We start from the raw sequence: 24,868 nt of genomic DNA, 5'->3' as shown, positions 1-24,868 counted from the left end.
ACCCAGCATGGGAGCCACAGGAGGCAGGGGCCATGGGGGCAGAGGGGAGACAGCACCGAGGAAAGGAGGACCACGTCTCCCTGAACAGGGACATCTGAGACACATTCAAGAATAAACAAGCAGACAATGGGATACAATATAAAGTAAGGAGCAGGCATTTCAGGGCATGCAGGCAGCCCACCAAGCGGAGACAAGCCCTGGACCTCTGCATTGCCTTCCTGACCTCATACAGGTAAGCCCCTCAGTGACTGCACACATGTGCATGTGCAAAAAAAAAGACACCTGCTTCACCATCTGGAGCTGCTCTGGGACCATGAAGATCTAAAACCACTAGCTTCCCCCAAAGCTGGTAAACTAAGAGTTCAAACAAAGTACTGTGTCCTGCCTGGAAGGGCTCTTCCCATATGAACGCTGACACATGAGGCCATGTAAAACATAGAACACTGAGTCCCTATCATCCTGGGCTCCCAGGCAAGGCTTCCACCCGAGTGCCTCACTGCGGTGCAGCGCCACCCTGAAATGGTTCAAGAGTCTCTTCTGACACCTCCAGTTATTTTCCGCAGGCCTGGCTTCCCCTTGAGAACCTGCTGGAACAACAGAAAAACCAGCATGGCCAAGAACTTCAAAAATCAGCATCCTATGTGATGCTCATGAGGTGTTGCAATCAACAAGCTATGGCCCGAAAGGAACCCTGATCCTGTTCAGCCATGTACAAGGGCAGGTTTGGTCACAGCTCAGAGAGCTTTGCATGTGAAATGAAAGACGAGTTCAGTTCAAACCCTGCTGACCCCACATCAGCCAGATGACCATGAACAATCCAGCTGCTTGGCCTCAGGGAGTTTTGTCAGGTTTCTGTCCTGCAACTGGCAGTCGGGGACCTTCATACGCACAGGGCTCTGCTGACTTTCTACTCCACCATGTGCCTGCAGGAGTTACAGGAGGCCACAGGCTGTGGTACCACCCTTCCCGCAAACCTAACCTGGGGACAGAATGCTCCCCTCACCTTCCTACAGTACGTAAGCCAGCCTGCGGACAGCGGGCGCCAGGGGCAGGGCAAGTGTGTCCCCACGAATGCCTACTGACATCTCTCTGTCCTGCTCCGTGAATGGACAGTACATCCGCCTCGAGGCTCCTCTGTGCTCTGCCCTCCACATCCTCGGTAGGGCCCAGATCATGCCACACACCGATAAATAAATGCTTTTGAAAGCTCCAGTGAATGAGAGGAAAGGAGGATGCAACCCAGGGCAGAAAGATCAAGCAGCTTCCGGCCTTCTCCTCTGAGGGCCCATTCATAGGGAGCACACAGCCGTGGCCTCTCACTGGCCAGCCCAGCTCATCCCAGCCTCACATTAATATTCATGTGCACAGGGAGGAAGTCACAGAACTGAGCCATCTCGAGAGCCACCAAGAAACCCGCAGCACCACCTGCTGCTGCCAGAGCGGAAGGCGGCCTCTGTCCTGGCCCAGGCAGTGGAAGGGGGGCAGAGAGGAGGACCAAGCCAGCCAAGGCCTTCTTAGTTACCAGGCTGCGAGCTCCCTCATCCCAGGTGGGCTGCTTTGTGTGTCTGAGCAGCAGAGGAAGTGCCCACTGACCCAGCAGGCTCCAATTTCCCTCCCCTCGGCCCTCAGCACCGCCTCCCCGGCTGGCTGGCTGGCCAAGCCATCCCCAGTGCTGCTTTGGAAGCAAAGGTACAGATGGGGCTTGCTACGAACAGTGGCTTTCAGAACACCGTTCCTTTCATCCAGAGGGTGCCACCAACGCATCTGAAAAGAGATCCTCTAATCTTTCTAATTCATGAATGTGTTTCAGGGTAGTGGGGCGGCCCTGAAACACACATGAGCACATCTCACTAGGGAGGAATCCGTCACCCTGACACCCACACCTGGCTCTGGAGCTGGGTCTGGAAGACGAAAGCAAGGGGACTGCCATCTGGCTCTGGTGAACTTGGGCAGCACTGTTGAAAGCAGCACACTGAAGTGCAAAACCACCTCGTACACAACAGTGGCAGTGGGGGAGGGTGGCGCAGCCCTCAGCCATCCGCTGGAGCCAGGCTGCAGTGTCAGAGTGTCTGACCGCGCCTGGAAATGCTCGTCCTAGAGCGCAAGCGGAATCCCCCATCCACCTACTATCTACCTATCCACGCACACAGTTGTACATACACTATGACCCCGACTACGTGAAAACATAGGTGCCCAGAAGCAATAGTTAAAAAGCTAACATTTTAACACCACTCACCTCTCCGTGCTGGAGGTGGAGGTGACGACCCAGGACGTGCACCACTGAGACCGTCGAGGCCGTCCAGGGCAGGACAAGGACCCAGCACTGAGGGGCAAAGCATGGAGCCTGCCTCTTAACTTGCTGTGTGACCCCAGAATATGAACAGCCTCTCTTGGCTTTGGGGGCCTGTTTTCTCCCTGAGTCCCTGGTAAAAATGCCAAATGCATCAGATCCAAAGAGAGGGCCCTGGGCTGGGAAGTGGCAACAATCCATGAACCTTCTGTGGCTGCCCACAGATGTATTTTGATTAGTCCCAAACACGTCCTTGATTTTTTTAATTCACTGTCAATATTTAAAAATCAATAGATTTAAAAAATGCAGGTTTCAACCTTCTCTTTAAAAAAGCGGATTTGTAGCAGCCCCAAAGTGGAAATAACCCAAATATCCACCAACTGCTAAATGATTAAACAGAATGTGGTGTTACACAGTGGATTGCTATCAGCCATAAAAAGAACGCAGTACGGATACACGCTGGTATACAGATGAACCGTGAAAACACGCTAAGTGAAAAATACAAGTCCCAAAGGCCACATGTTGGATGATTCCATTACGTATGGGAAATGTCCAGAATAGGCAAACCCAGAAACAGAGGGCGGATGGCGGCTGCAGGGCTGGGGGGGGGGCAGCGGGGAGTGAGCTGAAGGGAACAGGGTGTCACTGTAACAGGAATGTCCTGGAATCGGTCCTGATGACTGCACAACATCGTGAAGAGCTAATGGTTGAAATGGTGAACATTGTGCTGTATGAGGTTTAGCTTGACTTTACAAAACTCGAAGAGCAAGCCTGCGCGGGTGGCCTCGCATGGGATGCCCGTTTGCCTCTGAGCGCCAGCTGCCTTTCCTCAGCTGCACCGCGGCACCTGACCGGAGCCTGGTCCGCACTGCCTCAGGTGTGTGAGCCCTGCACCAGCGGGAGACTGCCTGGCTGGCTGGGAGGCTCCCGTCCCAGCTCAACCCATACACAGGACAGAGACCTGTCCGCCAACCACAGGAAGGGCTGGGCAAACATTGACCTCTCCCAACCAGCTAACATAAACAAAAAAAAAAAGGGGGGGGGGGGGAGGGCAGAAAGAAAAAGTATGTCTTCCTCCCACCCCCTCAGCCGCCAAAGCCCCTCCCCAGAATCAACCCCCAATTCAGAGAGGTGCAATCTTCTCAATCTCACCGACTCCTCCCTGAGTGACTGACCCTGTTATTTTCTGGGCACTGAAAAACTGCCCATTAGTTTAATGAGCAATTACAATTTTGAAAGGGATTAAATGTCTTTCCTGAATAACACCCTTTTCCATAACGTAAGGGGGCCACCCCTTTACAGGAGAACTATTTTCAACTTCAAAATAGTCAACGCCACTGTCTGGAAGGGCCTGCTGTCCCCACAGGCAGCACTGAGTGGGCATGTCCGGTGGCCCTGCTGTCACTGCCCGCATGTGTGCTCAGCAAGACTTTCCACCCCACAGGCTCCCTGGGGGCACAGCACATGGCCGTGGACTGTGTGGACCACGCTCCTGGCAGCCTCGGAGCCAGACTTCGGTGAGGGAGGACTAGAGACCATTGTGCCTAGAGTTTGCCCCAAGGCCCGGAGGGCTCCTGCCAAAGGAAATGCAGGACTGTCTGAGTCCCTGAGGCCAACAACATCACCCAAGGACATCTAGAGCCAACACTGTCCTCTGGACATGTCCAAGCACTTGGCAAAGTGGCCAGGGCCCAAGTGACCAGGAAGCCACCCATCCCCGCTTTCTGGCTCCCACCCCCCCGAACACCTCAACCCCCTGCTGCCCATTTTACACCAGGCAGGCCCCACACCCGCATCCACTGCACGCCTCACGCCACATGCCCTCATGCCTCTCACAAGCCGAGCCTTCTGTTGGAGGGACACTTGCCTCATCCTGGCCCCTGGCTGCTGCTCCTGCCCTTCGTGGAAGATACTTCCAAGATGCCTGCCTCCCAGCCCCCTGCTCCCCTACTGCAGATATAAGCCCTACCTCCTGAGACAGGCCAGCCCCAGGATGCTCCCAAAGCCTGCCATGGAGGCCCAGCCCACGCACGCTGCTGCCATACTGCTGTCCCTACCTTGTCCGCACCTGCCCAGAACCTTGTGGGCTGGACCCTTACTTGTTTGTGTAGGGTGCCTGCAGGCCAGGACAGAGCCTGGCATTTGGCACGCTTCGGCGAGTGTGCAGGGGACCCAGCTGAATACAAAAGACAGTTCCAGTTGGGAAAACAGAGACCCCACCAGATATGGGCAAGTTGCCACAAAATATACAATTCAAAGTTCCTAGACAGAAAACCCACAGATCTCCCATGTCCAACAGGGTTCAGAGCACCCAGCGGGGACTCCCAGAGTGTAGGCTGCAAGGGAAGCCTGCAGGTCAAGCCTTGTTTGTAGCAACTGGGGAACCCACGTGCCCAAGATCTCCACCCAGATTAAACCAATCATGATCTACTCATGGTTCAAATCTCTTATTACAAATTCTCTTGCATTTAGCATTAAACAGAACTGAAAAGTATTCATTTAGCCTAGTTGACTGACTATTGCTTTAAATGACAAGCAAAAGAATTACAGCAAACATATCCCCTCTTCATTAGCAGTCATGTTAAGTACATCATAATTTCAGCTAATTATAGCAACTTGATTTACATGTTTCACAGCACGTTACAGTTTCTTCACCTGGGTGCTGAGTACAATTCTGAGACTGAGAGCATTGACATGTCCCAGAGGCGGGACAAGCCGTTTCTGATGCTCATGGGAAGCAGAGAGGAAGCCAGCTTTCCCTCTCCCAAAGCAGAAAACCATCCGAAACAGAACGGAAAGGAGGGCTGCTCCTCCTTTCCTCTGGAGGAGGGCAGTGGCCTGGCGGACGTCACAGTTGGGGACCCCAGAAGCCTGGACCCCCACCACCGTCAGTCACATTCACTACCCCTTCTCCCCTTGCCAGGTGAAGGAGAGCGAGAAGCTCTACCCTGCCCTTCCTCACCCATTCAACAAGCAGGCAGGGGAGACAAACAAAAGGTCTTACCGAACGATGGCCAGGGGCTTGAAGTGCTGGTGGGGGCCCCTGGCCCACCCCAGGGGTTGGTCTGGTTAGCTGAGGTCGATGGGCCCCAGGGCTCTGCTTTCTGGGCAGCAGGGCCTGAGCTGGGGAGGGAGTCCATTAAATCCAACAGAGTGGTCTGTTGTGAATAGGAGCCGGGCTTTGGAGACAAAGAGAAGGGGAAAGGTTTTATTTCGCCACAGTAATATGTGACAGCCACCAATATTGCCTGTGCTTCTTACTAGACTAGAGGCCCATGGGAATGGGCTGAGAGGACCACGGAGACTGAGCATTCCCGTCTGCTGCCCTGTGCACGCCCCTCTGCCCCCCAACACCCTAAAGCCACACTGAGCCTCTCACTTGCAAACAGCCCTCCTGGCTTTCCTGCAGGACACCGCTTGGCCCTGGGCCCCTTCCCTCCAGAACTCACACGCCTTCCGCTCCCCCAGCAGCCAGCAATTCCCCAGGGCTCCCACTCTGGGGGCTGCCCCTCTCCTGCTCCCAAGGCTACAGTCAGGGACACTCAGGGCCCTGTAACATGGGGACCATGTGGTGTGAGGGGCTTGAATCCTGACTGGACGGTGAGCCTGTCGGGAGCAGAGCCATGTCCTGGTCACCTTGAGGTTTGAAGGAGGAAGTCTGGTGTAGAAATGACAATGGCGACAAAGACCAGCACTGAGGGTTGACACCTGATGGTTATTAGCTTCTATAACTAAGAGCCGCCCCACTGTGTGTGGGGCGCTCCCCTACCTGCCATTTCCCAGGGAGGGACGGAGAGACAGGTCAGCAGAGAGTTCGAACCTAGGCCACTGCCCATGCCCACTACTCTCAGGGAGGCCTAAGGAGGCAGGCACCCTCGCCTCACTCATGCACATCACAGGCCTCAGGGCTGTTCATTGAGTGAAGAGACACTGGCTCCTAGGAGAGCTCCCCAGTGTCACTCGCACACTGAGGGGTGGGTTTGGGGACAGTCTCGAAATACTTACCTTCCCAGGGAAGCACTCACCTCTTTCTTTTTCGGAACTTTAACCGTGTCTCTTCGGCTTTCTTCGAGGGCCATCTGCAGCCTGAGGTCATCACCCCGCCTGAGGCGCTCTTCCTGTGGGTAACAATGACCATGAGGCTGGTGGTAACCACAATGACATCACTGTACAGAACAAGGCAACCTTGGCCAGAACCAGAAAAGGCAAGATGGTATTCCATGTTACTTTAAAAGAGGGTTCGGAAACAACCTGTAAGATATAGTGACTCTTAGGTGACTCCCTGCTCACCCCACACAGCCCTGGGGTGGCTTCTATCAGCTTCAGGGTCCCACTTGGGGCACAGGCATCATCAAAGTGGGGAAAGGGAATACTTATTCAACCACTACTTTTCTCAAAATGAAAATGGCTTTATAATTCCAATCATAGGAGCAATATGTAAAACTAAAAGACCTGACAACCCCTAAAGAAATTTAAAAGATTATGGAAATTCCATATCATCCCACCTCCCACTGTGTAAACTTCCAGAAAATAACTGTATAATTTCCTATGATTTCTAACAAAAATGATTATAGCCACCATATGCAAAAGACTGGGTTGTCCTAGCTTTTAAATAGTAATGAAGTATAAGTAAATATATTACAACCACAGTAAATCACAGATACGTTATTAACTAAAATGGGCCCAGAAGGCCCATCTGTTCTTCCATCTAACCATCTGCAGTACTTGGTCTGCAAACACCACTTCTAGGTGAGAAGGTGCCCCCCCTCCGCCTGCAAGTCCTGACTCCACCTGGCCTTTTTAACCAAAGGCCAGTGGACAGCCCTGGTAAGTGCAGCTGAAGGGCTGACAATTCTGAAAGGTCATTTTAGTCACTCTTTTCCCTCCTTCTCCATTTTAAACAAATGCATCTTTATTAAAGAAAAATGGGAATTAGAAAAATTAAAATCCCACATACTTCCATCATCCAAATACAAACACTCCTATTTCTTGGAGCATTTCCTTCCAGCCTTGTTTTCCAGCCTTTCTTTGCCAGGGGCCAGAAGTCGCTGACCCACCTCACCAGTCTGCCTGGGCTAACCCAATCGTGAGCCCACACACCAGGCCTCCAGGAGTCCGTGGGCACTCAGCTCATTTGGAGAGGTCCTGTCAGGCTGGACCATGTCTGCGAAAGTGTTTCTGGGAAGCACTTTTGACTGGCCTGTCCCTTCCTTGGCAGTAACTTCCTAAAAACCTTTCCTAAATATAACTTTGCGTAGGATCCCTCTCCAACTGGGGGAAGTAAGTAACAGAGAAGTTCTATCTCGGGCAGCACATCCAAAACGTGGGGCACAGTACCCCATGCCCCCCAACACAGGGCGTCACTCAGGGGCCTGGGCACAACCTGCTCAGCGACTTCTCTGCTCATGGCCAGTGCCAGCTGCAACTGTAGCTCCTCTTCTCCGCTCGTCTGGGGCCGGGCCTGCTCCAGCTCAGAGGACACCCGGGGGGATGTGGCTGTGGGGAAGGCAAAGGACAGGTTTGTGCTCCATTGTCCCCTAGGCAAGTCACAAACCCTCCCCATCTCACAGCCACAAGGTCTGGCAATAGCTCCACAATATGGGGATTAAAAGGTCTACAAATATTTCAAGGTTTAAACCAAGTAATATCAAATGTGGTTTCACAACTGCCACGAGGTGTCAACCAAGGAAAGATGCCTTCAGGCACACACCCGGCAGCCAGCTTCCCCAGGGTTTGAGCCTCAGCCTTCACTGCAGAGCTGCACTGCTTCGAAGAGAGGAGCTCATTTGTTAAAAGATTGGGAGTATGGTTCTTGAAAAGCTGGATCAAAGAGCATCAGTCAAACAGGTGCAGGGTGTCTCCGGTCTGAGAAGTCCGCATGACACTCCCCCAGCATTTAAGAATCTCATTTTGTATCTCCTGCCAGTAAGGATCATGGAAGATGAGGGCCAAACATTGCTGCAATAACCCTCAAAACATTTTTTTTAAATGAAGCTGCAGACTGACTTGGAAAAAAATATGCTCATTGAAGCACGTGTAAGCAGCTCCCGGAAAGACAGCTCGTATGGAAGGGGGGAGGCATGAACTCCGGGCTCTGTAATGAACTCTAAGCAAAGCAGTGACGACACAACCTGTGGTCAGCCGGGCTGGGCCTCCCTGCGGGAGAAATGCTGGGCACACTGGCCACGGGGGGTGTCTGTGCATCAGCGAGTCTAGGTGCCTCAAGAGATGACAGATAAAGCTCTGGGAGCACACGTCTAAGTGGGTGCCCATCTCCTAGAAATTCTCACCAGGTGGTCTGCAGACCTAAAAGAGGTCTGGAACCGCTGTCACAGGCACTCTGGCCTCGGTCTCCCTCTGGGCCTTTCTGCATGCTGTTCCCTCAGCCCACCTGCTCCTCCTCAGGTCTCAGAGCTCAGCTTCCCCTCCTGGGGCCCCACCGGACCACCCTCCCTCGGGCTGGGCTGGCACTCTCTCTCTCACAATAGTTGCCTTCACCCTTTACTCTGGCGGGTCACAGCAGAAGGTTCACTGTTTGGGAAGGCCCAGGCCTGTCTTCCCACTATGACACCCACTCACAAAGCTGGACAGCACGGTGGCAGACACCCGTGGAATGGTTAGACAGATGCATGCATACACAAATAGATGAATGGACAGACAGATGGAGAATTCAATTTCATGGCTGATGGGGAACTGTTGGAAAATACTTTGTGCATTAGTTTGCTTCCTTCTTTCATTATGTCCATTCTAGCAAACCCAACCACCAAGACTTGCCCAGATCCTGCTTCTGCCTAAATCTTCAATCTTAGCTGGCTTCTTAAGATCTGCCTCTCCAGGAGAAAGTGAAGGTGGGGAATGAATCCCGACAGAGGGTGTTTCCAGGTGGCTGGGTTCCGGCTGCAGTGGATCCAAGCAGGGCCATGGGGGCGATCCACAGGGGAGCCAGGCGAGGCTGAGGGGCCACTCTGGGCAGGGGCCGGGGCAGGGCCGGGCAGGGTAGGAGACGGTAGTGGCACTGCTCTGTCACACAATTAAAAAACACATAAAATATCTGGCACAAGATTTCATTCGGACCAATTCAGTGCTGTGAGGTACTGTGATTTATGATTTATTACCAACCAAAGAACCATCAAAAAATAAATTTTAAAAAGCCAGCAACCAACTGCCTCACGTTTACTCTACACTACATGAAAGAGGCCCCGCCCCCAAAAAGCTGCTGTTATAAAAAAATACCCTTTTAAATAAAACCAAATGGCGTCCCAGCCTAGTGCATCACCACAGTATTTTACAAAGCATTTCTTTAGAAATAAAGCTAGGTGGTATCAAAATGTCCTCAAATCCTTAATGATTTGATTTCTTAAAACTACACCAATACAAAAGTAGCCATCTTGCTGGTTTTGTTCTGAGACATGACTTACGCCTGTCACAGTGCTTAGGTCTGGGCTTCCTTGTGCTCTGGAAGCACCATTCTGACCAGTGGGAATTCAGGAAGCCAGATAGTTCTGGGACACTTGAGGGATTGTTCAGAATGGTTCTGGGGACAGTTGTGGGGAACAGTTCTGGGGGACTCTCCTCAACTGAATGCCGCTCTCCTGTGTGATTAATGACCACTCAGACAGCCGTCCCCAGCCTCCTTCCTGATACTCTAAGGCTTGCTTCACAAAAACACCCAGTTTGTAACAAACACAGAACATGGGACATCCTCCGTTTACTACCAAGTGGAACTCACGAGTGAGAAAAGGAGAAGCCCTTCCACCCTACGCCACATCCCCAAAAGCGCTCTGAGCACTGAGCCCGGCCTGGCAGGGAAGGCTGCGCAGGCTGCACTGGCTGCGAGGCTGCAGGCCTGGCTCAGGAGCCCAGGGTGAATGCGGCAGGGCTCTGAACAGGGACCTCCTGCAGAAATGAGGCCTCCCTCGTCCTCGGAGCCTCTCAGCACATCTGCAAGGCCAGGCTAGCTTCAAATGCAAACGTACATGTTTACATCTACCATAACCGATGCTGTTAGAATAATGCATAGCCAGCACATCCGGAAACAGCTTACCACATCAATGTGGAAATTAAAGACAAAGGGTATTCCCCTAAATGCTGTGGTTTTGGTAAACGGAGGAATAGCTCTCAGTTCCGCAGCTGGCAGAATTCACAGCCACCAGCTCTATCAGAGAGCTGCACACAGAGGTCTCAGCTGTGAGGCAGGATTCCAACAGAGATGTTCTTGCATTAGTGACAGCATCTCGGCCCCACAAAGGGCCTCTTGTGCCCATGCACATGACAGTGAACACAGACGTGGTTGTGAGATGGGCCTGAAAGGATCCTCTGGCCACCTGAACATGGTCTTGGCCCTTCTCTGAGGATCTGAAGGTCCACGACTCCCAGGGACCCCTGGAAAAGCAAATTCTGAGAGGCTGCCCAGTCTTAGGTCAGTTGGCCACTCACTTCCCCAGTCCTTCGGGAGGGAAGAGCAGAAGTTGTCAGTGTAAACTCATCACTAAAGCGGCAACAAGGGCATCATCATCGTCTTCCTACCGCCAAGATCCCAGTGGGAAGAGCTCATAGGCTTCACTTGCTCTGGCTGAGAATTATACACACATGTAGGCCTCATTTTTATCCTTCTCGGCCTGCTTACCTTGTCTGAGAAAGCCTGAGAGGAAGGGTTGAACAGAGAGCCTGGAGAAGCCCACTATCTCCCTCAAAATCCAGGCTGAGAGGAAGACCTCCCAATGCAGACAGACCAGGGCCTCCCGCCCCCATGCCTCTCCTCCCGCCCTAGGGACTGCCTGGGCTGAGCCTGCAGGCCCGCAGCACCTTGGGCCCTGGGCCGCTGAAGGGCCTCACTTCCTAAACGCCTCCCAAAACAAGGAGGACAATTTTGAAAGAAGAAAGCAAAGCAATCAAGGTAATAGAAAAACAGGAAATTGCCTCTTCTTATCTGCTAGGTTTTGCAATTTTCCTAGAAGGTACCTGAGCAGCTTCTACAATCGCATGTGCTGATTAGTGGGAGCAGACACTGTGGGACAGGACTTCACTGTCAAAGGGCTCTCTGAGGTGACCAGCGTGACTTTGGGGAAAGCTCTCTGGTACGGGCCTCACGCAGGCTGAGGGCCTCCTCTCCATGTGTCCCCAGCTGACGCTGGACACACAGGCACATGACACCGTAGCAAGAATGTAGGGTCGCCAGGCCTCGGGGGCCCAAGAAGAGTTCAAGCACTGCTTACAGCCCCGTGCCCATCAGCTGGCCAGGACGCCAGGGTTCCAGTTCCACCAGCACTACCCACAGGCTGGGAGCCCACACGCAAACGGCCTGACCTCTCCGTGCTCTTGCCTGCTCATTTGTGAAATGGAAGCAGAGGGTGGGGGCTTGTGGCAGGGTCAGAGTGACTAGGACACAGCTGGCTCCCCCATACAATGTGCCTGGCCCCAGGTCACTGCTCTCTGCTCTGTCCCATTACCACCAGATGACCTGGGGGCCAGAGCTCTCTCGGGCACCCCTACTTTCCATCTCACATGGTGGGGACCATGAATGCACAGCCTGTGGTAGCAAGGCCTTCACAGGAACAGGACTGTGGCTCCTGCCAGGCCATGGCCTCCACCCTCCTCTTTCTACTGCAGCAGTTCTCTAAGGAAGGGCTGGGGAGCCCACACTGAGCCCAGGGCCAGCTTCTGCCTCCAGTGGCCAGTTCCTCAGTCCAGGGAAGTTCCTTCCTGATTCCTCAACTACAGGGAAGCGCTTACTGGGTCTCCCTTATCACGGCAGCATCTCCCTGGGGTTCCCCTGGCCATTTCCTGAGACAGTAAGTACCCAGGGCCACTAAGCACACACCTACCTGCAGCCTGGCCTGGGCTGAGGCCTCCAAACCCACCGCCGGGGGGAGAGGCTTGGCTCGCCACAGGGAGGGGCAGGGAAGCCTGCTTTTAGTTGAATGAGGCAAACTGTGAGAAACTAAGGTCAGATTACCCCATGTCAAATTGAGAGAGAAAGACGTAAATCCACAGTGGAGGAGCACAAGATGAGAAGTGTAGCAAAGCACCATCACAGCCAGATCACTCTCAGGCTGCAGGGGACCGGGGCTCTGACTCAGAACAGAGGACCAACTGCAGGCGCAGGACATCACCCACCATCCACGATGGCCCTGGCCACAGCTCTGACTGGATCCCATTCCAGGCCCTGCATCTGCCTCCCAGTGCGTAGATGTACAAGGCGAGGACTGAGCCAAACCCCACACAAGGCAGTGCATGGACAACCCCAGGCCAGGGGACACTGTAGGGCCATAGGCTGGGTCTCTTGTATATTAGGGTCATGGGACAAAGAGAACTCGCTGCAATAAGACTAAAAGGACAGGACAACCAGATGCAACACTCGGTCCTGGGCGGAGGGGGGCTAGGTTTAGGCAGGGCAGCTGGAAGAGACTTTCAGGACAAATGGCAAAATTGCCTATGTGCTAGCTGTTAGATGAGATTGGCGTGACCGGTTAGGTGTGTCACTGGCTTTGTCACTCACTCCTCAGGAAGAGGTGCAGATTGAAGGGCTGATGGGTACAAGGGCAGGATGCCCGTGACTTCTTTTCAAATGTGTCAGTGTGAAAGGAAGTGAGTGCCATTTCTCTCCCTGTCCTCTCCCCAGAGGACACAGCTGTTGGCATTTTCTTGTGATCCCACCCAGAAAAACCTCTTAACACACACTCCACGCATGTGTGTGCTGCACTGTCGACACTTACCGCAGGGACCCCCCTCCATCCCTTGCTGTGCGCTGCTTTGTGCGGGTGTGTCTTGCCTTGGCCTGGCCCAGGCTGAGGGTTTCTGACCTGAGAGAGGCAGGCAGGCAGCCCAGCGTGGAGGGCAAGTCCGAACACCTGAGCTCAGACCTGGGCTCTGCCACCTTTCAACACGTGACCTGGGCTGAGGTAGGGAACTCCCAGTGCCTTAGGTTGCTCTCCTGCAGAATGGAGACAGAGTACCCTCCTCCGCAGGTGGCTGTGAGGACTGAACGAGTTAATACGTGAAAAGCACTCAGTCCAGCACTGGCAAATGACACCTGCACAAACAATACTTACTAGCATCTCAACAGACCCTCAGATAGGAGGGGGTATTGCCCCCCTAACTTACAGACCATGGCTGAGGGATGAGAAATGAGGTGAATTGCCCAAGGTCACCTAGCCGGTGAGAGTCTGACCCTGAAGATCTTACTCTTCATCATCAACCCTTTTCACAGAGGAGGGAACTGGGGCCCAGAGAGGTTGCATGACTCATAGGCAGCAGGAGAACATAAAGCCAAGTCTTAGAGCCAAGTGCCACTCTTGCTCCTAGCACCCCAACAGGGCTCTGAGCCCCGCGATCCTTTATACCCGCACACACGGTGCCCAGCGCTCCCCGGGGCCTGAGGAGAGCGCCTGCTCTCCTGGGGCCCCTTCCAGTGAGGAGAGACAAGATGCACAGACCTCAGCAGGGAAAGGGAAGAGCCCACACAGAGGAGCACCTGCCCTGCAGTCTCGGGCTCAGGGAAAGTCTTTCTGATATGAGACACTGAAGCAGAGGCTGGGGCGGGACAGGGGCCAGTGAGGAGGTCAGGAATAGAGCAGGTGGGAGTGTCGCTCATGGGATGAAGGGCTCTGAGGCTGGAATAGGCAGAGGGTGCCAATGGGTCAGCTGGAAGAGCCACAGCCATTCCAGGGGCCCTCGGAGGGCCTTTGGGAAGGTTTAAGCGGAGCACTGTTGCAATCTAACCGGTCCAGGGAGCAATGGGGGAATCTTGGGCTAGGACTGTAGCTTTGGAGGATGTGAGGAGTGGCCAGGTTCTGCATCAGCTGAGGTTCTATGATACCTGGAAACATTCCTGGACCATCCAGCCCGAGGCCTGGCCCACAGTGGCCTGCAGCCTGACCTCACCTTCACGAGCAGGGTGCAGCGTGTGATGCTGCTGCAAGGTGTATGCTCGGTACTAGCAGTGCTTTGTTCTGACCAGGGGCTGTGTTAGAACTGTCCCCCCAAAGCGGTATGTTGAAGTCCTTGACCCCCAAGACCTCAGAATGTGACCATATTTGGAAACAGAGGTGTTGTAACTTGCTAAGATGAGGTCATACCAAAGCAGGGTGGGCCCCTCGTCCTCTATGACTAGTGTCCTCACAAGAGGAGACACAGGTACAGACACGCCAGGGAGAATGCATGTGATGATGGGCGGGGCTGGGATGGCAACACAGCAGCTGTCGGCCCAAGGCACACCATGGACTGACGACCACTACCAGACAGGCAGCAAGGAAGGCTCTCCCCTACAGGTTTCAGAGGGAGGGTGGCCCTGCAAACACCAATACTGAAGTCCTGGCCTCCAGAAGGGTGACACAACCATCTGGAGGCTGGTTTAAGCCTCCAGGTGTGGCTCCAGGTGTGACCAGGCAGCTGCCAGGTCAACGCCTTTCCCAGGGCACACCTCAGTGCCCTGCCCCCACAGCATGGGCGTGTCCTCATCACTCAGGAGGGACCGACACCCCACGCCCTCCTGACTCTTCATTCCCCAGGGAGGATCACCTGGCCGGGCCACGCTGCCCTTGGGCACCCATCTCACCAGCCTACTCCATTCCTAGAACCCTCCCACTCTTCCCAGCCTTTGGACTGTCCACTCCCCCTCCAGTCCTCAAATGGCACACAGAGACCTGTCCTCATCAGTACGGGTCAGCCCCAGTGCTGCCTCGTCTCCAAGACTTCCCCAACTGTGCCGTCAGAACACGCCACAGGGCAGCGGCTCTTTTGGCTTTGTTTGCCCCGATACCCCCACCCCACCCCTGGGCACCAGGAGTGGAGCGGGATAGGTGCTCTTCGAGCACATAGCCGGCACCTGCCAGGTGGGCCCCTCAGGGCCTGGTCTGCTCCCCGCCCATCAGTACTTGTGCCTTCCCCACTGTGCACCTGTTCGAAGCCTGGCCTGGCACAAGCCACGCAGCCTTGCTCCAGGCACCGAGCAGAGGTCAGGAAGTGCCGATTCATTTTCAAGTTTCATTTCCAGTGAAAACAACGGCTGTGACTTCCAATGGCACACCTCACATTCTTGTCACCACACTGCTGCTGCCACCTCAGTTTACAGACACATAAATTGAAACCCAGGGAGGAAGGAGGCAGCGCCAGAACAAGGGCCAGGTTCCAGGAGGGAGTGGGGCTGAAGACTGAACGGGGAAGTTGGAGCAGAGACAGAAGGGTAGCCCTTTCATTTGTCTGCATGACTCCAAGCCCATCCTACCTCTGAAATAAAAGAACAAGCCTGTGCTGTTCTCTCTGAGCTACAGATTAAGCCCTCTCCATTACAAGATCACCAGCCCGTGTGGTGGGGAAGAGAGGGCTTATCCAAAACATTAAGCAAGTCTTCCTCATCGCTGTTTCCCAGGGGTCCCCATGCTTCCTGGTGGGCGGAGCTGGAAGCCACACACACCTTCCCCTGCAGGAGCCAAAGGCAGGGAAGGAGACAGGAGGTGGGGCTCGGAACACTGGCACCCAAAGCTGTGAGGAGCCACAGGTGAGGCAGGAATTTCAACAAAGACAGAATATATCTCTTTTTAATTCAATCAAAATTTAAGGAAGTTAAATGCCTACAGCAATTTCCTAGAGCAGTGAGCAGGCATGTTGCGAGAACTTTTAACTCTTGCAATACTTGACTATTGAGTCAGGGGCACTGACCTCTTTCTCTTAGACTGTCAAATAAAAAAATGGCAACAGCCAAACACAATAACTGTCACGTGAATGAATCAAAATTACACCTTTTTTTGGTCAGATTGGCAAAAAATATATTTTTGGTGTGCTGCAGCATTTGTCATTAGTTTATGTGTGCCATGAGATGAAAAAGGCTGAAAATCACTGTCTTAAGTAATACTTATAAACAGGAAACTTACTTTTGAAATCAGCATCTGACAGTAATTCCCATTAAATTAACGATAATCTTTTAAAAAATTACAGCATCCATTTTGAGCTTGGGGCCATCGCCTGGGCACTGGCATCCGCGGCGGGGGGCCCAGCAAATGGGCACAGTCTGTTTGGGAAAAGTCATTTGCGATGTTTTAAGTGACAGAATGATGCTCATACACTTTCCCTATTAATCTCAATTCACTTCTGGGAATTCTACACTGAAGAGATAATCTAAAGAATCCTTAGAAAAGTAAGCTTTCTGCCCAAAGACATTTACCACAATATTACTCCCACCACCCAACCGAGAACCTGAAAGCAGCTCTGATCAGCCAATGACAATGACTGGTCTGCTTTGGAGCCCTCTCTTCCTACAAGGCAGTGTGCCTATTAGCATATGTAATCTAGATCATCGCCCAGGAGAATACCATCCTGAACCCCATTTTACAGATCAAAAGACTTAAACTTGCAGAAGTTAGTAACCTACCTTAGGTTTAACCTTTAAAAAGAAGTCTAACTGTGAAGCAACCTGGAAAATGCACACAGAAAAGTACAAAGCAAATTGGGCTGCAACCTGTATTATTTCTCTTGCAAACTGGTGGGGAGGAGTCAGCTGACAGCACCCTCCATGGGCATGGCACTGTCCGCTGAGGCCCACGCATGCCCTGTCCCACAGGCATAGGCCTGGGGCAGCTCAGCGGTCACAGAAGCCCTTCCCAGGCACTGCACTTGGCGCAACGTCCACATGCCTGCCTCTCCGGAATGGGAAGCCCACCGAGGGCAAGGCCCCAGCAGCTTGGAGGCTGACGGAGAGCCCCTTTACCACTCAGTGCCAGCCCTGACACACAGCACTTACATAATGAGCAGATGAACAAGTAACATTCTGAAAAATGTGCTTTGAAATTGTCCTGCGGCTATGAAGGATGTGTGCACAATACAGTTGTTCTGTCATCTGCAGGCTGAGTGTGTTGTTTCTGTGGGACACCAGTCAGACCTGTGATCAGAGCTGTTCGGACCGGGGGTGGGGGAATGTAGGTCTTGATCTGGCCATCAGCTCCTCTCCAGATGAAGATCCTGCCTGCTGTGCCCACAGGCAAGGCCACACGCAACCGCACAATGGGGGCTTTAGACTGCCCACGCTCATAGCCCAGGCGGCCGTGACCAGCACTGAAACCGGCCAGACTGCTGGGTGAATGACTGACGGTCCAACATCAAGTGCAAATGACTGAGGAGCCTTCACTCAGCGAATGCTGACTCTAGATGTGCAAAAGTTGACGGGATTGTGGAGAAATGAGAGAACACTTGGGTCACAATGCTGCGGGACAAAAAAGCAGGGATTAAAGTTGCATCTACAGTAACTGCAACCCTGAAAAAAAATGCTGAAAAAAAAAAAAGTCCAGAAGGAAGTACACTAATATGTGAACAATGGTTGTGTTCGTGTCATAAAATTATGGGGTATTTATTCTTCTTGCATTTTCTACAGTATCATAAATGAACGGGCATTACTTTTGTAATGAAAGAGCTGGCAGAGTTTCTTACTTCACACCCACACCACACTCACAAGGTGGACCTGGAGGAGCAAGCCACTGTGACCCCATTGTGACCCCAACGTAAACCACTGGAGGGTGCCGGTTCTCCTGCTGACACCCAGTGGGACTAGTCCTCCCACTGCCAGGCAGCAGGAGGGGGCTCCTTCAACCAGCGTCATCGATTTCAAGCTGCTGCAGGCCGGAGGCTACCTGCTGACTAAAACCTTCTCAAAGGGACTGCTACTGGACAGCAGTTGAAGGGAGAGGGAGGAAGAAGCCTTCAGCAGAACGAAACCTGACATTAAATCAGCCACCTGTGCAGAGGTGCTCAGTCCAGGCGCACAGTGTAATCAGCAGGGGCTTCAATCTACTGTCATGCCGGGCCTGTCCCAGAGCTTCCCACTTGACTGGTCACAAACGTGGTCCCGGCTTCCGGACACTGTGGGGCATTCAACGCTCCTGGACAGTCAGCTTGAAAGCCGGCGGCTTAGGGGGAAAAGGAAGCTGGCAAATGAGGAACAAACTACAACTATGAATTGCACTGTTGCTAAACTCAACTTTAAAGCATCAAGAAACTACACAGATAATGTATAATGTTTCTACATTGCTGAAAAAACCTACAAAGTGTATTTTCAAAAGACTAATGCCTGGGCAGGCACCAAGAGAGATGAGCACATCACATAAACATATTCCGCCCTCAGAAAATCAGGTTTCTCTAGCAACCGTTCATTCAGGAAGTGTCTGCCAAACAGCTCTCCGGGGTCAGGCGTCGCACACTGTGCCTCAGCGAGGCTGCCGCCTGTAGGCGTGTTTCAGCGCGGTGAGAAAGGAAACTGGTGATTTCAGGTGGTGAAAAGTACTCCGAAGACAGAACAACATGATAGGTAAAGATTATATGTAAATTATATTCTCTATTTTCCCATACAAAGAGAAACTTATCTTTAAACCTTCCCTCTCATTTTTATTAGCATGATTTTTAAATGCCCCCTTAAAGCTGACTATTTAAAATTAAGCCACTAAGCACCCATGAATCAGACACCGTAACAGCTGTGCGACTGTGTTGTGGAACCTGACTTAAACTTCCTTTTTCCTTTTTCTTACTCCATTCTTGACAGTTTATTTTTTTAAAAAAGTCTATTTACCTATACTATAGAGGATGCTTTACAGACAAATGGATAGATACAAATGCTGTATTTATAACCTCAATTTTCTATGACACAAGTCAACATCTATCATTTAATTAATAATGACCAAACTTGCCCTAATGCGCAATTGTGATAGCTGTGTCTCAGTCTCTCCTTAGGGTCAGGGTCCCCATGAAGTGACAGTTGAAATAGGGAGTCCTGCTTTTAACAACCATTAAAGAAAAAAAAATCACACAATGGACCCCACACAACCATAAAATTTCAACAGGTGTACACTAAATATTCAGACATCTCGTAGAACAATCTAAAAACTACATTTAAAAACCACTTTTTTATTTAAAAAAAGGTAGGAGAGCCAGAGTTCTAGAAAACCCAGGTTCACAGTCTGCCTCAGCCCCGAGGACTGAGTGGATCTGGTACTGAGTCCGCCTCGTCCTCACCAACCACACGGCCTACCCACCTCCCCGGGCCGCTGGCAGACGCAGAGGGACGCCTCACAAGGGAGAGCTATCCTGGGCAACGGCTGACCGGAGCAGCTTGGCCATCCCGCAGCCTCACCGTGGCACATTCAGGTCCCACTGAAGACACAAGCCCTTGTGGCAAGAATGAGCGTTTTCAATGTTTAACCCTTGGACGAGGTGTCCACAAAACTGCCACCTCTAGGGTCTGCTGGCCTCACCAGCCAGCTCCCTCTGGGACGCTGTCTCCCACCTGGAGAGAGGAACTCTCTCCAGAGTCAGCTGATGGTGACACCCCAGTGCGTGCCTCTGTCCCTGGAACTCACTGCTGCCATGATGCAGGGCTCCCACGGCTCACAGAACATATTCCCCTCGGCAAAATGAAATGTCAAAGGAATCCTATCTCCCACTGAATTCCTAGTTTACTCCCCTCAGAAAACAATGCTGAGATGCGGCCCAAAGCCAAGTGGAAGGCCCCTGAGGGCTGGCAGCCTCAAGCCTTTTCTGATACCAGCCTGGCCAGCAGCCAACAAACACCCTTCCACCCTGGGCATGTTCCCGAACCCCGTTCCTGGGCAGTCACCCAGGCCTGCACCTCAGAGCTTCGCTCCCCTCCACCTCCATGCTCTTCCCAAGACCACACCCAGGAGGGCTTATGAGCTGCCTGCTGGCTAGGTTTAAATTTTTTTAAAGCAATTAATGTATTTCCCCACATCCTCAAATTTTCAAAACAGACCTACGGAAGACCCCCTTTCTCAGACGCCTCTTATGAACCTTCTCTTCCTCGTATATATACACTCCAGCTCTACTCCCACAGTCCGGCTGGCAGAGCTGGTGCCACGGTGACTCTGTCTACCCCGGTTTCCATGCTGCAGAGGGCCAGCTTCCCCAGAAAGTCCCAGAGGGCCAATGGGCTCTGGGGCCTTCTGAAGCACACGTGTGAAAGAGACGACGCACTCAGCTCTCAGAATCTCTCTAATGGGTTTCAGAATGACTGATCACCATGGAGGGCAAGGGAGGGTCCACTTCCAGGGAGAGGCTGCGCCGCTGACCATGGGGTGCTGTGAGGACAGAGCCCGCACTACCCATGGAGGCCCGGCCGGCTGCTCTCAGGCCTTGCTTCTCCTCCAGCACACGGAGTACCAGGCCTCCCTGCATCTCATCTGGATCCCAGACTCTTCTCCAGCAACTGAAGAGAAACTGCCCTCTTGGGTGCTGGTGTCTGAGAAGTTCAAAGCCAAATTTGGATTCATTTCCAGAAGTTACATGTGACCCTGGACTTACCTTATTTTCTTATCCTTGTTTTCTTTTGCCTCATTTTTTTTCTGGTATCTATTTAATCCTCTGGTATTGCATATGCTGTGTAAGCCAACTCCAATCCTTTCTAAGGGAAGCAGGGCAAATGAACGAAACGGTCCTAATCTCCAGTAATCGTGTGGTGAATCACTGTCCACGGCGTATGAGGGGAGCAGCCCTGCGTGGGCAGCTGCTGGCTACATGCAAGGCCGGTGAGGAAGCGCTGAAACTCCCCTGGGAGCAGGCCTGAACCACACTGCAGATGGCTTCTCCGTGTCAGCCAGAGTGTGGATGGAAGGTGTCGCCGAGACAGGGGTCCATCAGGACAACGTGGGACCACAGGTGGCGGCACTCACCCCATGCACCGCACACCACTGCCCACTTCAGCTGTGGGACTTTAGGTTGGTCCTAATTCACCAGAGGGAATCAAAGGACAAGGAGGATTGCTATTCTCCATCTTCCTTTTCTTGTCTTTGTCCAAGAATGTGAATGCTGACAGCTGATGTCCCACCCAGAAGTCCAAGGAACCCAGCAACATGCGACCCAGCCATGCTTGCAGCAAGGCGAGTGCCACTCCAGCTCCGGACACTGGCTTGGGAGGCTCAGCAAAGGGACCGGGAAGGCGAGCCAGGCACTTCTTGCTTCCTTCATTAGCCCCCTCCGTGGAGGCGCAGAGGTGGGGAAGGGCATCCGTGTCAGAGGGCAGCGGTAATGTTTTTGTTCCAGGCTTCCACCTTGACTCATAAGAACTCTCCCCAGCCCCGTGTGGCGCCTCTGATGTGGGTTCCTGCTGCCCCAAGAACATTTATAATTTATCCACAGCCTGCTGAGCGTCCCGACTGGCCCTGCAGAATGTGAGAGGGTGGACAGAGCTGAGGGTGGGGGAACAGGTGGGCTGTTTACCCCTGACTCCTTCCAAACTGGCTGCTCTGTCTGTGTGCTCTTGGGCAGACCCCTACCCCTCAGCCCGAGAAACCTCCTCTGGGCCCCACAGCCTCACCTGCACACAGCAGTCCTGACCACTTACCAGGATCAAGTGAGGCAACCAAGCAACACAAGGTGAGCAGAAGAGCCAGCCTCAATGGGGAGGCAGCCAGTGCAGCAGGAACAACGAGGCCAGGATGCATGCCCGAGTGCGTGCCTGGGGAGGCCGGCAGGCAGAGGGCATCTTCAGCCCTGAACTCTACGACCTAGACTTCGCAGAGCTTCTCCACTCCTCCACCTGCTGGTCTGCAGACACTTGAACACATCTAGAACATGACTCTGTCTCTGCTCAACCCTGCTCTACTCACAGTCACCCTCACGACAGGTACCGGCGGGGCTCCTTCTCCCAGTTGCTGAGCTGACTGTCATGGGAGCTGTCCTGAACTCCTCTCGCCCCGGTCCAGTCCCCCAGGGAGTCCTACTGCTCTCCTTTATCACACACCCAGGCCTCCACAGCCCCTCCAATCCAGGCATGTCACCTCCCACCCACAGAAGGGCAGTGGTCTCCTGGCTGGTCTCCCTGGGTCCACCTTACCCCACACACAGCCAGAGGCTCCTCCTAAGCCTTCTCATCCCTACATCAGATCAAGTCACTCCTCAGTTCCAAACCCACCCCTGCCTCCCCAGCTCACTGAGTAAAAGCCAAAGGGTTTGCAATGACCCAGAGGCCCTACACCAGACTACTTAGCATATGGCACACGACAAGATAAATACAGTGAGAGAAAGTATTTACAAACTTTTACAGCATCTGACATTGCTACAAAATCTAAACCCTGATACAAAGTATCAGTCTGAGATGGACTGGGAACGGGAAGAGCAGCTCCTTGCCAGAGCCAGTTTGAGCAGCAGGCCTATGCTTCTCCCAGCTGCCCTCTGCCATCGCCTGGCCCTGACCTCAGCCACCCTGGCTCCCTTCCAGTTTTGCAAACACCCAGAGCAGACTCCCACCTCAGGGCCTTTGCACTGCTGCTCCAGTCCTCTGCCTGGATGCTAGTCTAGACCTTCAACAGCTCATTCCTCCTCTTCCTCCTGTAATCCTTGCTCCAACATCACTTTCTCAAAGAGGTTCACTCTGACACCCCCTGTAACACTGCAGACCACCATCCCGACTCCTCGTACTCGGGTGGGCTGCTTTGGGTCTTGTTTGCTATTTCACAAAGCACTCATCACGCAACATGCTGTATAATGTCTTATGTTTACTGTTCCTCTTCCCATTAGTAGCAGCAGGGGGCTCTGTGCTCAGCACAGTGCCAGGCACACAGTGGGAACTTAATACACTGAATGAGTGAACACAGGAGCCGGAGTGCAGCCGGGGCCGCTTCACTGACAGCAGGGTCCCAGTGCAGACTCGCAGACCCAGGAGGCAGAGGGCAGCCAAGGACTCCAGGGGAGGGAGTTGTCTGCCATGTCAAAGGCCCTAGGCTGCACCCTCTGGGGACCCCTGGGATCCAGAAGAGTTTTCTGAGACCTGGGGCCTGTACATCATTTATAAAGCTGAAGAGGGGATAAGAACGGGGAGGCTAATAGCAAGGAGACGGATCTGAAAGCTAGCCATGAATCGAGGCCATGGAATCAGAGAAGAAGGAGCGCAATGTTGGGGTTTCCAAGCCAGATCTACAGATCTAAGAGGTGGGAGGGGGAAGGAGGCGCAGGGAGGGTAAGCAGATATGGGATGGAAAAGGGAGCCTCTTCCAAACACCACCGTGGTCACTGTGGGTAAGAGCCACAGCCAGAGCGCCAGAGCCTCCTCGTGGTGCCCACTCTCCCACAAAGGGCTGTTCTTGGCTACTGGCCTCCCCTGTCGCTGCCCTGAGTCTGCACCTGTGCCCACCATGCCTCTGTGAAGGGTCTGGGGTCTGAAGTGTGCCGCTCACAAAGATCTCCCCAGAACCCCAGGCTGCATTTCATGAGGCCATTTCTGGATGGCTGGCGTCTGTCAGACTTCTCTACTGCTGGATGTCAAGCCAGCGTGTTCAGTGCAAACCTACCAATGTGCACATATTAATAAGCATTGACCTTGCACTCAACACTTTGTTAGGTGCCAAGAAAGAACAGAAAGGAGCCATGGGACAGGGTCCTGCCCCCAAGAGCCCCACCATGGAGAGAATGTGAAACATGGACAGGAATGCACACACTAAACAGCTGAAGGATGAAACACGACACCATGTAATGCTGGTTTTCCCAAAACTCACCTGGGGCATGAGAAATTGTCAAAAAACAAGCAAACAAAACTCATTTTTAGCTTTAATTTCTACCAGAGCTGAAGGATTAAGAGAAAGCCACGTGGGCTGTATACCAGATGTGCAGGGAGACCCCCAAGTGGGAGGAATGGCAGGGGCAAAGGTTCAGCGGGGTGGAAAAGAGGCCCTGGTGGAGCAGGGTGTGTGCTCCTGGCCACGTGGGGAGTGCAAGCCCTCAGCAGGTCTGTGAGCTTGATTTTAATATGCAAATGTCTCAGGAGCCAGACTGCCAGCAGGAGAGCTGGAAGGCCAGGTGATTACAAAGTTAACCCCTGAGACTCAAACGGACCGTATCAATTACTGAATGGATAGAGCCTGGGAAAAGCAAAGGGAAGGAGGGGCTCCTAGAGCTCTAGGGAGCACTGGGAACTGCTGAGAATGGCCCCAAAGATCTGGCGAGAGAAACAGACCTGTAACAGGCACACCTGGGAGCTCCTTGAAAACACGCTTTGTTTTGATCTTTTACATTTTCTACAGTGCAAAGCTGGCCCTTCTTACAAAACCCTGTGTAACTGTTAGGGGAAGATGGGGGCATGAAGGAAATATCCCAGAGCGAAATAAAGCGATCACACAAACGCGGAGTCTAACAAGCTGTAATATTAATGAGGCATGAAAGAACAGTGCTGTCTCCAGGGCTGAATAAAGGCCGACCACACCTTCCCGGGAGCCGCACAAAGGCTCTTTGTCTGCGCCCCTTCCAACACCAGCTCTCTTCTCCGCAGCAGGGCCCCACCTGGGACCCAAGGTAGAATAGATTGAGAGCATTTTCTTATAGGCAACAGTGAAATCTGTTTTCAGTCTAACCTGCAACAGTTGTAGACTCTGACCAGGATACATTATTAATTAGTCAAAAGAGAAGCCCCATTTTTAATTACCCATTGAATTAGGTATCTTCAAACACTGTGACCCAGAATTGACAGTACAGCTAACTCTCTGTTTACACGGTAATGGGGATTTCAGGAAGAACAGCAGTTGAGAGGCAAAAACAATCCCATTCTGTCCTCAGCAAGGCACATATCACTGCATCAAGGACGATGGCTTCCAA

The 24,868-nt window shown here is 52.8% G+C and overlaps 1 protein-coding gene across 4 annotated transcripts in view; it reads right to left on the bottom strand.

Moving 5' to 3' along the window:
- The window catches only part of EPN2 (epsin 2), an 83,028-nt gene that overhangs the window by 17,195 nt on the left and 40,965 nt on the right, over positions 1-24,868 (bottom strand). For 3 of the 4 annotated variants that reach the window (XM_024565269.3, XM_053910373.1, XM_045198864.2), the window contains 3 exons: positions 7,674-7,786; positions 6,316-6,408; positions 5,295-5,469 (listed from right to left, as the gene is read on the bottom strand). In XM_024565269.3, the coding sequence (XP_024421037.1) occupies positions 5,295-5,469; positions 6,316-6,408; positions 7,674-7,786 (381 nt within the window). Of the gene's footprint in view, positions 1-5,294; positions 5,470-6,315; positions 6,409-7,673; positions 7,787-20,587; positions 21,445-24,868 lie in introns of all 4 variants that reach the window. The other variant, XM_045198865.3, reaches the window with a different exon arrangement.

The sequence above is a fragment of the Desmodus rotundus genome, chromosome 9 (assembly GCF_022682495.2).
Source record: "Desmodus rotundus isolate HL8 chromosome 9, HLdesRot8A.1, whole genome shotgun sequence".
Classification (NCBI taxonomy): Eukaryota; Metazoa; Chordata; class Mammalia; order Chiroptera; family Phyllostomidae; genus Desmodus; species Desmodus rotundus.
Note: the sequence above shows the minus strand (reverse complement) of the source record. Positions and strands in the feature narration are given on the sequence as shown.